A 15267-nucleotide genomic window follows, 5' to 3' on the forward strand; every position below is an offset into this window, starting at 1 on the left:
CTTTCAAGCAGCTTAATTATTACAATATTTGAATATTGAGGTCAATCTGGTTTATTTGAGTTACAGGGATTGGTTACAGGTGACACTGAAAAATTTGAAATTAAAACCAGTTTGTTATCGAAATTGGAATGGAAAAGAACTTGCACCTTGAACTCCGAAAGTATTAATGTTTGGTGCAATCTATCATAAGTGAGAACATATGTCGCCAAATTGCTCTTTAGAGTAATTGACTCATTCAAACATGTTTCAAGTGGAGACTTTAGTAGAGCTTTTGACTTGGTGATTGTAGCTTTTCATAGATGGAGAGTTAAATTGGAGAGGTTTTAGCCATATCGCCATAGGCGTTGGACTTGTGTTGGATGACATTGTTCACTGGAATTTTTTGTCGGTAAGTTGTTAATGTAGTAGAGGGAAAAGCTTTGGGTATTTTCAATGAGTTTCAATTTTATTTTATCACGCACATATTCAACATCATATTTAATAGTTAAAGCTTTTGAATTTGATCTGAGATTGTATTCACAATGGTTACTTTGTACTGGTTGAGAATGGGTTGAGAAATGGAATGTGTGTTCAATGTTACAAAGTAAAAGCAGATCAAGATGATTGGAAAAGTAACCGTGAGGTATCGTTTGTATATCACATTGTTAGAGCATTTGCAGCTGCAGCAAAATACAAATGCTATTGAAAATTTGATTCATTTATCATGAATAGGTTACTATCAGTGATATTAATATTAAATTTTTTTTTAAAAGTTATTGAAATAAATATCAAGTAAAGCTTTGTAATTCAAACTTATAAAGACTCACTTACACAGAGACTAACACTATCATTTTCATCACAAGAAATATACAATTACTAGGTCTGTGCATAATGTAGCGATTCAATTAAAATGTAGGCCTATATTATAAGTTTAAATTCAAGTACTTTGATTTGTAAAATAAAATCACAAAATTCAAAGGCTTAAAATGAATGTTAAGGATTTGTCATAGTAGATTTTACTGTAGCACTGTAAAGCAAGAAATGTATTGCTTTCCTTTGTGAAACTAATTTGCTTCTCAAATGGGACCATCCAGACAGAACATTGATGCTATTTGCCCCTTTGTTTGTCTGCCATTGCCACACTACAAATTTACCCATCTGACATAAGTCTGACCTTGATAATACAATGTCAAGATCATAGGGGGTGGGCTAGCTTCCGCAACTACCCCACCCTTTCCCCAGGCTGTTTTAGTCTAATATACCTTGTGATAGAATCCCCACTGATGTTCAATATGAATTTTGCTCTTTGATGCTTATCCGCATACAAGTTGTGTTTGTCGCAAGTTTTCTTTTCATCAATAGTGTCCCAATTGTCTGACTCGTTTTGCTACATGTTACTTCAGATACTTCCAATGGGTGTCAAAAAGAAAACTTGGTTCTTTATAATGCATCCATGTAGGTAAATTTGTTGTTCTGTTGAAGGAGAAATTGTCCAAAAAAAGGGCCAATTTATTTTTCCTACCATTCCCTCCCTGTTCACACCCTCCCCCCCACACACACAGGTCCAAAATTATTGAATTTTGTACTATATTCGATCACTATTTTGTCACTATTGGATTGATTTCATCAACTTGAAATTTACGTCTAAGATTGGTTTATATTATTTAACACTATCAGGTGTAAAATCCACTTATTCTGCTTGACATTATAACAAAGCTATAAATACTAGTGACCCACATTGTTTTCTTTGGGTATCATTTATATTATTTATTTAACCTATATTTTTGCACCAAAGAAAACCGCACAAATATTGCTACATTTTTTTCTTTTCCTTTTGAATATTTGTGAATGTATATTGGTTATTCATTCGTAAGAATTGAGTACCTGGACAAACTTGGTACCATAGTAATTGAATTTTTAACTGAGTGACAACATTTATGTATAACCTACAAATCAAAGTATTGAATTTTTAAGAAAATATTAATGGAAGACTTAGTGATTCAAATTGCTGATTGTCACAGATTAATCGTTTCATCCTAAACTTGGAGACTCTATCATCATCTGCATCTTCACAAATCAGTTTCCGCAAATTGATTTTTTTTCCCAACACCAGAAGCATACACTTAGCCTGAGAGATCTAGAGATACTACATGGACATACACCCTGCAAAATATTTCCAGAGTGTATATGGTTCATCCATCAAGGGTTGGGCTCAGACCATTTACTCCATTGTCAACATTTCTTTATTTCCGTGGAACAATATACTTGGGAAAGAAAGTCCAGTTATAGATGCAGGAGGAAACCAGATTACCTGGAGAAACCTTCAAGGACGGATTTGGACTGGAAAGGGCTTGCACCCAGGACCTCAGTGGTGCCAAGCAAGGATCAAACCGTTACACTAACTCACTACCCCCACATTCATCAACATATATCTGAAGTGCCTGCATGATAATGGCCATTTACCCACATCTAAATAATGAGATCGAGGACTGTTAGTTTGTAATGAATGAACCAGAACAACACAAACAATTGTAATGAAGTGTTGCTAACTTGCTACCACCAGATAATTGATATTATTACTGCCTTGAATTCAGCAGCTGTTTAATTAAATCTTCTTCACATTATGCTGGGTGTGATTAGTTTCAACATTAGCATACATTTCTATTATTCACGGATAATAAAATTGTGCATATTTATGCTAATTTTTTATTTTGTGAAATTGGCGTAAGTGTTGGTAATTAAACCCATCTGCTGTTATCAAGATGGAAATTTCAATTTAAAAAATCCTTTTGAAATATTTCAAAATAAATTCACAAAACACAAATGTGTTACAGTACTGAGTGTGTGAAGTTGCATATTGCTATCAACCATGTCTAGCATTCAAACTTGCTTGTGTTATATATTATTGCATGTTATACCAGTATATAAATAACCATGGTAAGAGCTAAGCAACACTTTGAAATATTGACCTGTGTTTGTTGTTCTGGATTGTTCTGAATTAAAATTACATTTATTTGTCAAGTTTTAAATCAATTTGCTGTGCCTCAAAGCTACCTTTGATCATGTCTTATAGGGCCATGCGTTTTGAGTTGGGCCAGTAAATAGGTGGAGATGTTACATGCGCGCGGCATTTTAGGGTTCATCTTTTTAATTTTCTCAGTTAATTGTAGCCTATGTAGTTAAATTTGGTGTCAAATTAAAGCTTGTGATGAGACCAATACAGTAAACCTTAAAAAAGTTGTAAAAAGTTATTAACATTTGAATAATTTGCATATAATTAGCATAATGTGCGGGGTGGAGGAGGATCAGGAGGAGGAGGATCAGGAGGAGCAAATTTAATAAAAGTGACCCACAGGGGTCATAAGATGCAAGAGGCCCATTTCTTTTTTCACATTTTTACAATTCACTTTAAACTGCATACTATAACACCATACAATCATATTCCAGGTAATTTAATTTGCTTTGAGAAGCAATTTTGCATATTTTATTTTCCGTTCGGGTTACACATTGAAGTCAATGGGAAAATATGCCTTGAAAGAGGCTGGCGCAAAATCGTTTTAATTTTATTGAACCCTATGATGTTATATATGTATTTAAAGCTCTGACTGAGAGGAATTCAAATATGGAACTTTTAAATATGTGGGGTGAAGCTAACTTTTTTTTTTAATTTGTCAATTTTTACATTTTTTCCCTAAAATATTTGGTATTTTCAGTTTCATAACTCCTTAGTGTTACACCCTGTGTCATTTTAAAGCACATTTGTGGATTCCTTCGTTCATTTGCAGCCAGAAAATGTATACTTTTATGTTGGGTATAATTTGTGAAAGATATTCATATCTAAACGAAAAACATGTAATTTTCATCTCGCGAAAACATGTAACGCATTACCGGCCCAACTCAAAACGCATGGCCATAGGCAAGTAGGTGGTGCAAACTATTCAATAAATTTCAATTATTGCCTGCATGTAACCTTTAATATAATTAGTATTGATGTGCTCAGTTAGTTTCTTCAACTTCATATGCTTCATGATTATTTAGTGTGGTATATTGCATGTTATTACTGGGCACATATCTATAGAAAGAAGCCAGGTAGGTAGGACTTCCTTCCAAGAATATGCTACAATACTATGTCATACATGTATGTTTTCCCAAGCTCTGACCATGGCCTTTTAAAATAAGCAAAGGTTTCATGGTAATGGATGGTAATTGATTGACATTCTTGGAATAGAAGAGGAGTTATTTGTAAACATTTTTATTTTTATTCAAATGACATGGTAGTGGTATGTACGGATTCATAATTATTTCTACGTAATGTTTATTTGAGCAATGCATACATGTACATTGTTACAACTTACAAGTAACTTGTTGTTTCTTTGGACAGGAGAAAAGTGTGATCTTCAGAATAAAATAAAGATCCTGAAACTAATGAATGGACATTTTGATAAATTGTAATGAAATTACAGTGTGGACTGCATGTGACAGATCATCAACATTTCAATGTGGGTCATACATCATTATATAGTTATACCATTTTCAAGTTTGGTTCTTCTGTGTAATTTGAAAAAATTAATGACTCTTTTTTGTTTGTTTCATTTTCTACAGGCAACCAGTCCCGTTCATCTAACTGATGCCAGGGAGCACACCCTCCCACATTTTTCTCCTCCCACCGACACCAACATATCATGGCAAGATGCGAGGTCACGCTACCACAGGTTTCTTATGTGAACGGATTCACTGCGTTACCAGCGGCGTTCTCGGACGCCTCCCCGGGTTCGTCAGGCACCATGGGCAGCGTGAGCAGTCTTGTTGGTGATAGTGGGTATCGTGGGGGAAGTTCACGTATCAGCGATATTACTAATAGTTCAGAAGGACAATCAAGTTATTACGAGGATCAACAACAGCAACAACAGCATTGGGGACCACCCCGAATTATGCCCATCAGTGGGAAATTAGAAAAGGTAGGGAAAATTGCTTTTTGCTTCTTAAATCTTTTATATAGTAAGAGAGTGGTAAAAGCACTGTGATGGTAGTGGGTGTACCTTTTTCATAAGTCTCCTGAAAAGATGTAGACAAAAGTGTCCCGAAACATAGATCTGCTGTGAACATGCGTTCATTTGTGCCGGCACTTGTGGCACAGGTGACTGTCAATTTTGCAGCTAAATTTCGATTTAAAATTAACAAAATGGAGGGAATATTGACATTTCAGCACAGCATGGAAAAAATAGTTTATATCTTTTGGTATGGCTTGTATTGTTGTTGATCCCTAAACATACTTGTGTCATAAACTGATGGGAATGTACCTTACCGTTCTACCGTTATGCAAGCATAGTCGCAAACAATTTACATTTGGCTAAGGGTGATTTACCCCTTTTACCACCAAGAGAGCGAGACAGTCAAACCCTGACTTGTCAATTTGTAATTTGTCATGTGTGATCACTTAGTCTACTTCAAGTTTATTCATCCATAACAAAAAGAGCCCAAAATAAACAAACTTACTCATCCACAGAGATTGCATTATGAGATAAATCTTTATTCATTCAAAAAAAAGAAATTTTGTACAAAAAGTTCCGAGTTGTTTTAGTTGATCATTAACTAGCCAAGTTTAATCAGAAATCTTCAATTGCTCTTCCTGTACGTGAGAATTTTTCCAAATATGATAATTAATCACATAAGTGTTGAATGTGAAGTAAACAGAACTGAACGGAATCCTTCCTCCTGGTATCGAAATGGAGATTTTATGATGAGTTGGCAGAGTACATGTAGCACCTGTAAGAATACTGTGAATGGTTATCATGTATGACATTTAGACCAAATTCACAAACACATCCCCAATTGCAATTTCATTACTGCACCAGTTGGTATATTGGTAAAAATAATCAAAGACAAAGAAACTTCAATTACCATATATTGAAAACCATGTATAATGTTCAGTAATGTTTGAGAAATACATGTATGCAATTGATTGAGCGCAAATTAAAGAAGCTTGGTTTTGAGCCCAACAGCACCCAAGATAAGGTCAATTTAGAGCAAAACAAAGATGCACATGTTCATTGTAGATTCTCAGTTTTAATGTGCTAAATGTATTCTATAGTTTCACATATCTAAGTTTGCAAGGGGTGTAAAGCAACATAATATCAGTACTAGAACATTTAAACACAAAATACACAGAATGGTATGAAATCTATTGGAGTCTATACAAATCGTATGATTCTGTTGGCATATTTCTGTTAGTAAATACACCTAGCTAAGGTTTCTTTAAGCTTCTACAATCTGGTGCACAAGGAATGTCACAGGTGGTTGGGAGGATCAGAGGTCTAACTTGTGTTTTGTATTGATCTCAGATCTCATTTCTAATTTGCATAATATGTGTACATACATAAAATATTCCACATGATGAAGACACAAGTCTGATATTTTGATCATGTGGAATATTGAGAATGTGGAATTTTAATATATTGTTAATTCAATTAGTAATTTTTGCTTGACAAATTGATTTGAATTAATTTTAAGTACAAACCTGATGGATCTATTCACTGAAGTATATATTGTTGTTGTTAAATATTAATATGAAATACATTTGAGCTAAAATGAAAGCAGCTTCGTTTTTGGCCCAACAGCATTTTGAAATCTGTATCTGAAAATTGTGTTTTTATGGGGAAAAAGAGAACAATTTTATTGAAATAGCAAACTGTGGTGAGAATTTTAACTGATGTATTTTCTTCATGTTTCCTTTTCTAGCACAAAGAAAAGCGTCTAATCCGACCTATTGCAGTGAAACCATCATCTCCATCCCAGTCTCCATCCAGTATATCATCCAAACCAAGCCTATCATCAGACTCACCTGGAATGCTAGATGACATCCCAGAATTGACTCAACCCGATGTTGTATTAGCCAATCAAATGAGACGAAATCACTACAACAACCCAAATACCCATTACGGGAACAGCGGCGGTGGTGGACCAAGCGCCAAACGCTTTGGTGCCCCACCCACCAAAGCACAATCCTTGCAAGACATTAACACCCCAACTCATCAGAACTATCGGGTGCAGTTTAAAGAGGCGCCCGCAAGGGACTACGACTCAAGAGGGCGCCATGATAGGTTGCAGCCCTCACAGTCGATGAACCATTTAGATCAATCATGGCAAAATGATGGCTATGATGATCACCACTCTGGTTATAGACAACAGCAGTCGCATTATAATCAGAGATTACAGAATGAACATAAAAGAAAACCATACAGCCAATCCAGTACAGTATTAGATACCAGAAATGGGTCATATAGACAAGAGGCTAATAGGATTAATGGACAGCATAGTATGTCTTCAAATCATCTCTTAGATATCAAACATAGCCATGAGAGATCATCATCATCTTCACATGTATCATCGGTGCTAGAGGACATTGAAGATGAGGAGATTGTTGCACTCAGGGAAAAGATCAAGGTAAATGCTCTTTTTACTTCCTCATTTGTTTGTTTGTTTGTTTGTGTATTTGTTTGTTTGTCAAGATAATTACGATAACTTAAACAACTGGAAATTTCAATTTCATTTGTTTAGTGACTAGCTGCTGTTACCTGTATACTACTAAACTATGTGAAGGACACCTCCAAAAATATGTGAAAGAGGGAGAATATTACAATATTTTATACAGGTGTCCTTCATTGAAATGACACATGAACAAGATTTATTTTTGATTGACAGAAACAAGATCTTTTTAGTTGCATGCAAGTCTCACAGAAATCCATACATTTACTTTTAAAAGGTACATGTATGTGGATTATAATTTGGGCCTACATGAAATACAACTTTTGGAATTTCTACACAAAACAAGTACTGTATAGCACTTTTTGGTTCACAAAATTAATGCAGGAAATAGAACACGGAATACAAATGAAATTTTTGGTGTTGCACACCCGAGTTTAATTTTAACAGCCCTGATGATCTTACTGCAATATAAAGCAGCCATATGTAAATAAACCAGTTTTGTAATTATATCTATCTGTGACCGATAGGTTGACTTGAATAAAATAAAAATTAATCATGTCTGACAAGGTCAATTATGTTTGAATTGAAGCAGTAATTATCATTTCGCTGTCTCCTAGCGATGGATTATTAGGCCTATCCAATGTGGACAACGTATTCAACATTCCGTTCTAACATCTCTCACAAGCTGAATATTCATTACTGTACATTTGTATTCTACCAAGCATTGCTTTATAGTGAATCTTCTAGGAACACTGTTTCTGCTATTTGAGGAAGTCTTCTCTTCAATATACGCAATTTATGGTTTTGAAAAAAAAAGCTTTCAGGAACAACTGAACATGCTGTGTGGAGTTCATCGCCTGCCTAAATAGCTCACTTCAATAGTCAATTAAGCGATCTGCCTATATGAGTTATCAAATTTGATGATTAAATATGCATGGAATGATAGACTACGTACATGAAGTCATGGATACTAATGTTGATGTTAAAACTGCAAAATGACACGAAATGACTCTGTAATGTACAAAGTAATGGATCTTCTTGTTCTGTAATTGGTACAGAACAGGAGAGTGATGTGTTACTAACAGTACCACAATGTGAATTGAATGATTTGTTTCTGTGCAATTGCTGTCATTGCTGTTATAGAAATATCAATTTGAACGTGAGCAGATGAACTTCTTAAGATGGGAATGATCGTACCTTTTTCAAACAATTTGGCCTTTGCAGACCATCTATATGTGTCAACTTACTCTTTTTTGGAAATTTGAAAGTACAAATTCTCATATTCAATGCATAATATATCAACTCTCTTTGCACAGGATCAAGAATCGGAGTTGGCAACTCTAAGAGACACAATGGAGAAGAACGAAGCCACCATCTTTGAGGTGTATGAAGAGAAGCAGAGAAGATGGGAAGATGAGATTACAAGGCTAAGACATGAGCTTCAGAAGCAGGATGATGGTTCCAGGCAAACAAGGCTTTCATTACAAGGGCAGGTGGGTAATAATAATATTTTGATCGGAGGAAGCGTCCACAGCTCTTCTAAAAACTTACATTTGCAAGAGTGATCTATAGCTCCTCTTGATGGCTCATCTAAAGCTCTCCTTGAGGAAACTGGAACAGCATTCTACATCTCTTAATGCAATTTTAAAAGGACAGTCCCTGGGCAATGTTCATTTAGGTGTTCAATTGCTGTTGTTGATGTGATCTATTAAATCTATTAATAGTGTCTCTCTTAACACAATATCAAAACACAGTCCCTGGAGATGTTCGGTTTGTTTTTCAATTGCTATTGTTGCTGTGATCTAGTTAATTTATTTATAATGCTCTTTTTGAGAGATGAGAAGTTTGAATTGCATTGAACCAACAATTAAAATCATTTTTCAGAAAAGGAGTGGATGCGTATGTAAAAGATTGTTTATTTTACTCATGCCTATTTATGACATATAATATACTGTAAATGTGGTGTTTCTGTTTTGCTCTTAAGGGTGCACAATAGTAATAAATTTCCCTATACTTTGTGTACAAAATGGCCTCTATTCAAATGGCTCTACCTACCTTACGAAGCGACTCAATTTTTCAAAGTGATGTTTTCCTGACTGACAAACATACAAGCAAGTAAACAAACTAAATTAAATATATTGGTGACCATTGAATTTTCGAGCTACCGGACCACGAATGCAATACACTTTTTTCACCCAATTTTCAAAATAGAAGCACTTGTGATTTTACCTAGAAGCAGCCGGTTTAAGAAATACATGAAAAATCTGAATAAAAGCCCAGAATCTTTTCCAATCTTGGTAGATGCTTAGATTCAAGCCTACATTTATTACCTGGCACAAATTTTTCCCAAAATCTGCACAATTTTTTTGGTTTTTAATATTGATTTATAGTTGGTTAACTTTTACCGAAATGTAAAAACACCGCAGATCAGGACGGAATCCCACAAGAGACATTATTTGGTGATGTGAAATCTTCACGGACCTCAAGATGTTTGATTTTATAATTTCCTAAGAGTTTTAATACTAATTAACATTATATAACTTCACTTTGAGTGACCGATCACAAGTTGACATTTTTGGGGCCAAATTCAACTTGGCGCCAAATTCAAATAATGTGCTATCTACTGTAGATAGCACATGTAATGGAACAAATTAAAATCAATTTATTTTGACAATGTTGATCCCAATCTGTAGGCCTATAATGTCTGAGACATGAAGTTAATTTGGTAATGCACGCAAACAAACAAACATAAAGGCTGCTGGAGCTCATGACACGGGCCTTGGATCAGGTAAACTTACCTTATGTGTGTGTGTAGAAGGGGGGGGTAGGCAGGCTAAACTTATGACAGACAGCAAGACAGACACACATATATGACAGAAGCAGCAGGGAAAACATGACCACAAAGGCAAATGCATGCATGAATTATACAAGTGTTGAATTACATGGGTCTTTGATCATGTTGGTGAAATCATAAGCTTAGCCTAGCCACCACCCCCCCCCCCAATCCAGGCAGTTACATAACAGTGCCACCATACCGATGTTTTCTCCATCTCCAATTTGGCTGCCTGTCATAATTAAGCTTAGCCTACCCTACACACACACACCGACATATAGAAACCTTCCCTGTTCATGCATTGACCTAACAGTGCCTCTATACTGATATTTCTCCAAGTCTCCAATTTCGGGCCATAACTCACCTTAGCACTGATAGCCTAGCACTGATAGCCTAGTAGGCCTAAATGTTGCTTTTTTCTGCAATTTTAGCTATAAATTATATGAATTACAATCAAAAACACCTCATCAGTCAATATGCAAATGCTAATCAAAATTTGTTTGGCACAGGTCTAACTTGCTGAATCAAAACGTCTTCCGTATAGGCTCACACACGTACTCTCGCTTGAGGGTGCACAATAGTAATAAATTTCCCTATACTTTGTGTACAAAATGGCCTCTATTCAAAGGGCTATACCTACCTTACGGAGCGACTCAATTTTTCAAAGTGATGTTTTCCTGACTGACAAACATACAAGCAAGTAAACAAACTAAATTAAATATATTGGTGACCATTGAATTTTCGAGCTACCGGACCACGAATGCAATACACTTTTTTCACCCAATTTTCAAAATAGAAGCACTTGTGATTTTACCTAGAAGCAGCCGGTTTAAGAAATACATGAAAAATCTGAATAAAAGCCCAGAATCTTTTCCAATCTTGGTAGATGCTTAGATTCAAGCCTACATTTATTACCTGGCACAAATTTTTCCCAAAATCTGCACAATTTTTTGGTTTTAATATTGATTTATAGTTGGTTAACTTTTACCGAAATGTAAAAACACCGCAGATCAGGACGGAATCCCACAAGAGACATTATTTGGTGATGTGAAATCTTAATTGTTCATGCATGTTGCAAATATTTACATATTGATCCTGTTTTTAATTTGATTGTTAATTTCGGGTTTAATGCAGACTTCTGTCTTATTGTTACTAAATAAATACAAGCAGTGCTAATTTGCAGGCACAAGCTTAAAGAGAAATTCAAATTTGGTTAATGACCTGAGCTTTTGAAGACAAAGAGCATGAAAATGCAAAAATTGAAGAAATGTGAAAATTTTCACTCTTACACTGACAGATTTGGTGCTTTCATTTGATTAGTAATCTGTTTTTGTTTGTTTTCATGAATTCATTTCCCAGATCTACAAATTGGAGCAGGACAGAAAAGCACTTCATTCCAAGTTGGATCATATGCAACAAGAGAAAGAGAACCGAAAGAATCTGGATGCAAATCAAAACGATAGAAACTTTGTCAGACCATCCAAATCAACCAGCAGAGAACGTATTCATGAAATCGGAGATCCAAAAACACAAAAACAAAAAGACCAAAAACACTTTCAGAGCAATGGTTTGAGGAAACAAACTTCAAAAATTGTTGCTTGTTCGAGATGGATTTAAGATCAGTGCTTGCTACGAGGCATCTGAATGGCCATGCCAAACATGGCTCTTTTGAACAGGTTTTACGAGAAAAAGAGGCTGAACTTAACCAGGCCCATGTAGAAATTGGACATATCAGAGTTATCAAAGAGAATTTGTCTCAACAGGTCAAAGTTCAAGAGGAGGAGTTGTCTTTACTTAGGAAAAAACTTGAAGATAAAGAACAGGAATTGAGTCAGGAAAAATGTGAAGTTGATTATTTGCGCGAAGTTCAGGACAAGTTGAATCATGAGCTGACCGCCAGGCAGAGGGAGGTGCGAGCCTCTCAAGGAGGGAAAGGGGCAGTGGGGGTAATATAGCCCAGCTGGCTCAAATTCAAGATAAACTTGCCCAAAAACATAGAGAACTTAGCCATATGGCTGAAAGACTCAAACAAATGCAAGCTGAACGAGACAATGAAGGCTCCAGCTTGAGAATTAAGCTCAAAGAAAGAAACGAGGAAATTAAAAAGTTGCAAAATAAAGTGCGCTTCCTGGAGAAAGAGAGGGGTAGGAGTGGGGGAAAGCATAGCAAAGTTACCCCTGCTCAAAGGCAACTTGAGAGTGATTTTATGGATTTGCAAGTGAAGCTTACTAAAAAAGAACGAGAATTGTTTAAAACAAAGCAAGAACTTTTGAGCATACAAGAGAAGAACAAATACGAAATGGATGTGTTCAAATCGAGGCTGAAACAACGAGAGGACGAGCAGAGAACCTGCTTGGAGGAACTTAAGAAACGTGAAGCCGAGATGAGCCGCATGATGGACAGGCTCGACGAGCGTAAAAGTGAATCGGAAAAGTTAAACGGGGAAATTGAAAGATTAAAACGACACAGTCATAAATCGAGTAAAACTGCACATGTGCAGGAGATGGAAAGGCAGGTGGAGACACTTGCAGAAGAAAATGATACATTAAGAAATCAGATGGATGATCTAAAGGATGATAATTCATTATTGCAGGAAAAACTTGGTAGAATATCACTAGGTGTGCGCAATTTGAGCAGCAGTCAATTGAATCTGTTAGGTGGGTCTCCCCACCAGAAAATGAATCTTCCAAACCTATGTCTCCTCCAACTGTTGTCAAACAGAATGCGCTGATGTCTAAAGCTATAGGCTCTACTGCTGTAAGGTCAAAACTTGTTAATGGCTCATCAGCCAATAAAACAGCAGGTCCTGTGAAAGCCAACACGCCAATGAGTCCGGAACATCACATCACGCTCACAGGAAGCCTCCGACGCGAGATGGGAGAGTTAAAGAAAGAACTGAATGCTGTGAAACAAAAGAATAAAGACCAGGAAGCACGTCTTGCTCATGAGCGTAAGAGTTGGCATGATGAGAAAGAAAAGGTGATTGCGTACCAGAAGCAGCTGCAGCTTAACTATGTCCAGATGTGTCAAAGGAATAAGAATCTAGAGCAAGAAGTGCAGCAGTTGACAACGGACTTGGAACAGGTACACAAAGAAATTAGCCACTGTTGACCACATATCTTGTAGTAACCTAAATATTTCTTATACATGTATCACTATAATTTCTTGACCTAAACAAAAGCCAGGTGAAGCACTGATGAGTACTGGGTGAAAGTAGTGAAGCAATTCATAATAGCTATCTAATATAGAATTGACTGACTAGGTGAAAAAAGCATATGGTTTTGACTTCTGATTTGAATGAAGGTCAGCTATTGTTTTTCACCACAGTTAGAGAGCAGGGAATCTTGTTTTGAAATCAGCATAATTGATTATAGTAATTAACCTTGGACTGCATCTGCTAAGGCTGTTGTAAATTGGATGAAAGTGTGCTACTTCCAGTAATGCTAAGACATTAAACATGCTCATCTACCGTGACACAGTTCTCTAACTCCAATGTGTTTGTTTATTCATAGAATGACCTTTGAATATGTTGGGTACACAAACTCATACCCTAAAACTTGGGGTCAAATTTTGAGCTATGAGTATTGAATAGAGGTTAATGAATTGAGCCATTGAAAGCGAGACTAATTTATGTAGTGTGTAAATGACTAGCCATTAATATAAAGCTAAACTCAAAAGGCTTCATTAGCCATTTAGTCTATTATTCATTATGTTGATTTTAATACAGAACCAAGTTTATATCAATAGAAATAGGTGACAGTGTCCTTCTTTTTACTAAGTAAGGCTTACGGGATGAAATGTGAATGAAAGCCTAAGTGATCATTACCGTCGTATTTTATGCTGCTTGATACTCAATCATGTGATGCGTATAGACTATAAAATGGATACAAATCATTTATTAGGTGTAAACCCGATACCTTTTAAGTCACTTTGTTATATTCAGTAAGCTGTAACCATGACAAACTGGATTAATTACGACTGAAAAGTGTTAATAATGATGCAATTGATATCTGGCGTCAAGTTAATATGTTCACTTCACAGGCAAATTTAGTGTAAAACATGGACAGTTAACTGAATTTATGATGTCAAATTCAAGATAATTTGTAGCTACCCACTCTTTTTTACTGCCTGCATTTTATTATCATGTTACATTTTCGTTAATAGCATCTAATGTATGTCATGTCGTGACAAAACTCTATAAACCACCATCTTCCATTACCATAATTGAGCTATGTTCACTGCATCCATAAAACGATTACCAGTTGTACTTTTTCTCAGTTTCTATGTGCACAGCAGCTCAACAATCCAAAATGTGTGGCATATTCTCAGGTGATTTTGTTATTTTTTGCTCATGTTTGTATTCAATGAATGCAAGGGTTTTGACCTGTTGTTTAAGGCTATGTATTTATGGCGTCAGTCAGCTCAATCACAATTTCTACATATGGACTGTATTAAACTCCCACATAAAATGTCAGAGAAATACAGTTATATTTATATTCCAATTTCTTAGATGAAAAGATTATTTTGGTTTATAATAAAATGATTGAAACAGAGTTGAGTGTTTAGGTTCAAAAGCCTGCAGCAGAAAAAGAAGATGGTTTTATTACTTGTCACAAGTTTTTATGAACAAATTGGAAAATGCAAAGAAAATACTGAAAGTGTTCATTGTATATGGAGGAAAAGAAAAGGAAGAGGAAAAATACTCCATTATGTATATTCATTCTCTGATATCCGGTGAAAAACTCCCAGATTTATGTGATAAATGGCCAAGAACTTGACAAGGGATGCATTCATAGTGTTTATAACAAAAGCAAACCAAAGCTTTTTGATATTTTGTAGTATCAAAATCAACCTGCTTAGTAATTATTTTATCGGCCTTAAGGCACTTTATATTATAATGGCGTGACAAAAAGTTCAGCAACTAATTAACTTGCATTTCAAATTCAACTTATTTAGGTAGCAATTTTAAC

The 15267-nt window shown here is 35.6% G+C and overlaps 1 protein-coding gene across 1 annotated transcript in view; it reads left to right on the forward strand.

Annotated features, from left to right (window-relative positions):
• LOC140158823 (uncharacterized) overlaps positions 1-14486 on the forward strand; it is a 37566-nt gene extending 23080 nt beyond the window's left edge. Inside the window, 7 exon segments of the mRNA XM_072182057.1 lie at positions 4582-4937; positions 6718-7422; positions 8781-8957; positions 11657-11905; positions 11908-12226; positions 12229-13013; positions 13016-14486. Of these exon segments, the coding sequence (XP_072038158.1) occupies positions 4662-4937; positions 6718-7422; positions 8781-8957; positions 11657-11905; positions 11908-12226; positions 12229-13013; positions 13016-13408 (2904 nt within the window). The 5' untranslated portion in view covers positions 4582-4661 and the 3' untranslated portion in view covers positions 13409-14486.
• The last annotated feature ends 781 nt before the right edge of the window (positions 14487-15267 follow it).

Source organism: Amphiura filiformis, chromosome 1 (assembly GCF_039555335.1).
Source record: "Amphiura filiformis chromosome 1, Afil_fr2py, whole genome shotgun sequence".
Lineage (NCBI taxonomy): Eukaryota > Metazoa > Echinodermata > Ophiuroidea > Amphilepidida > Amphiuridae > Amphiura > Amphiura filiformis.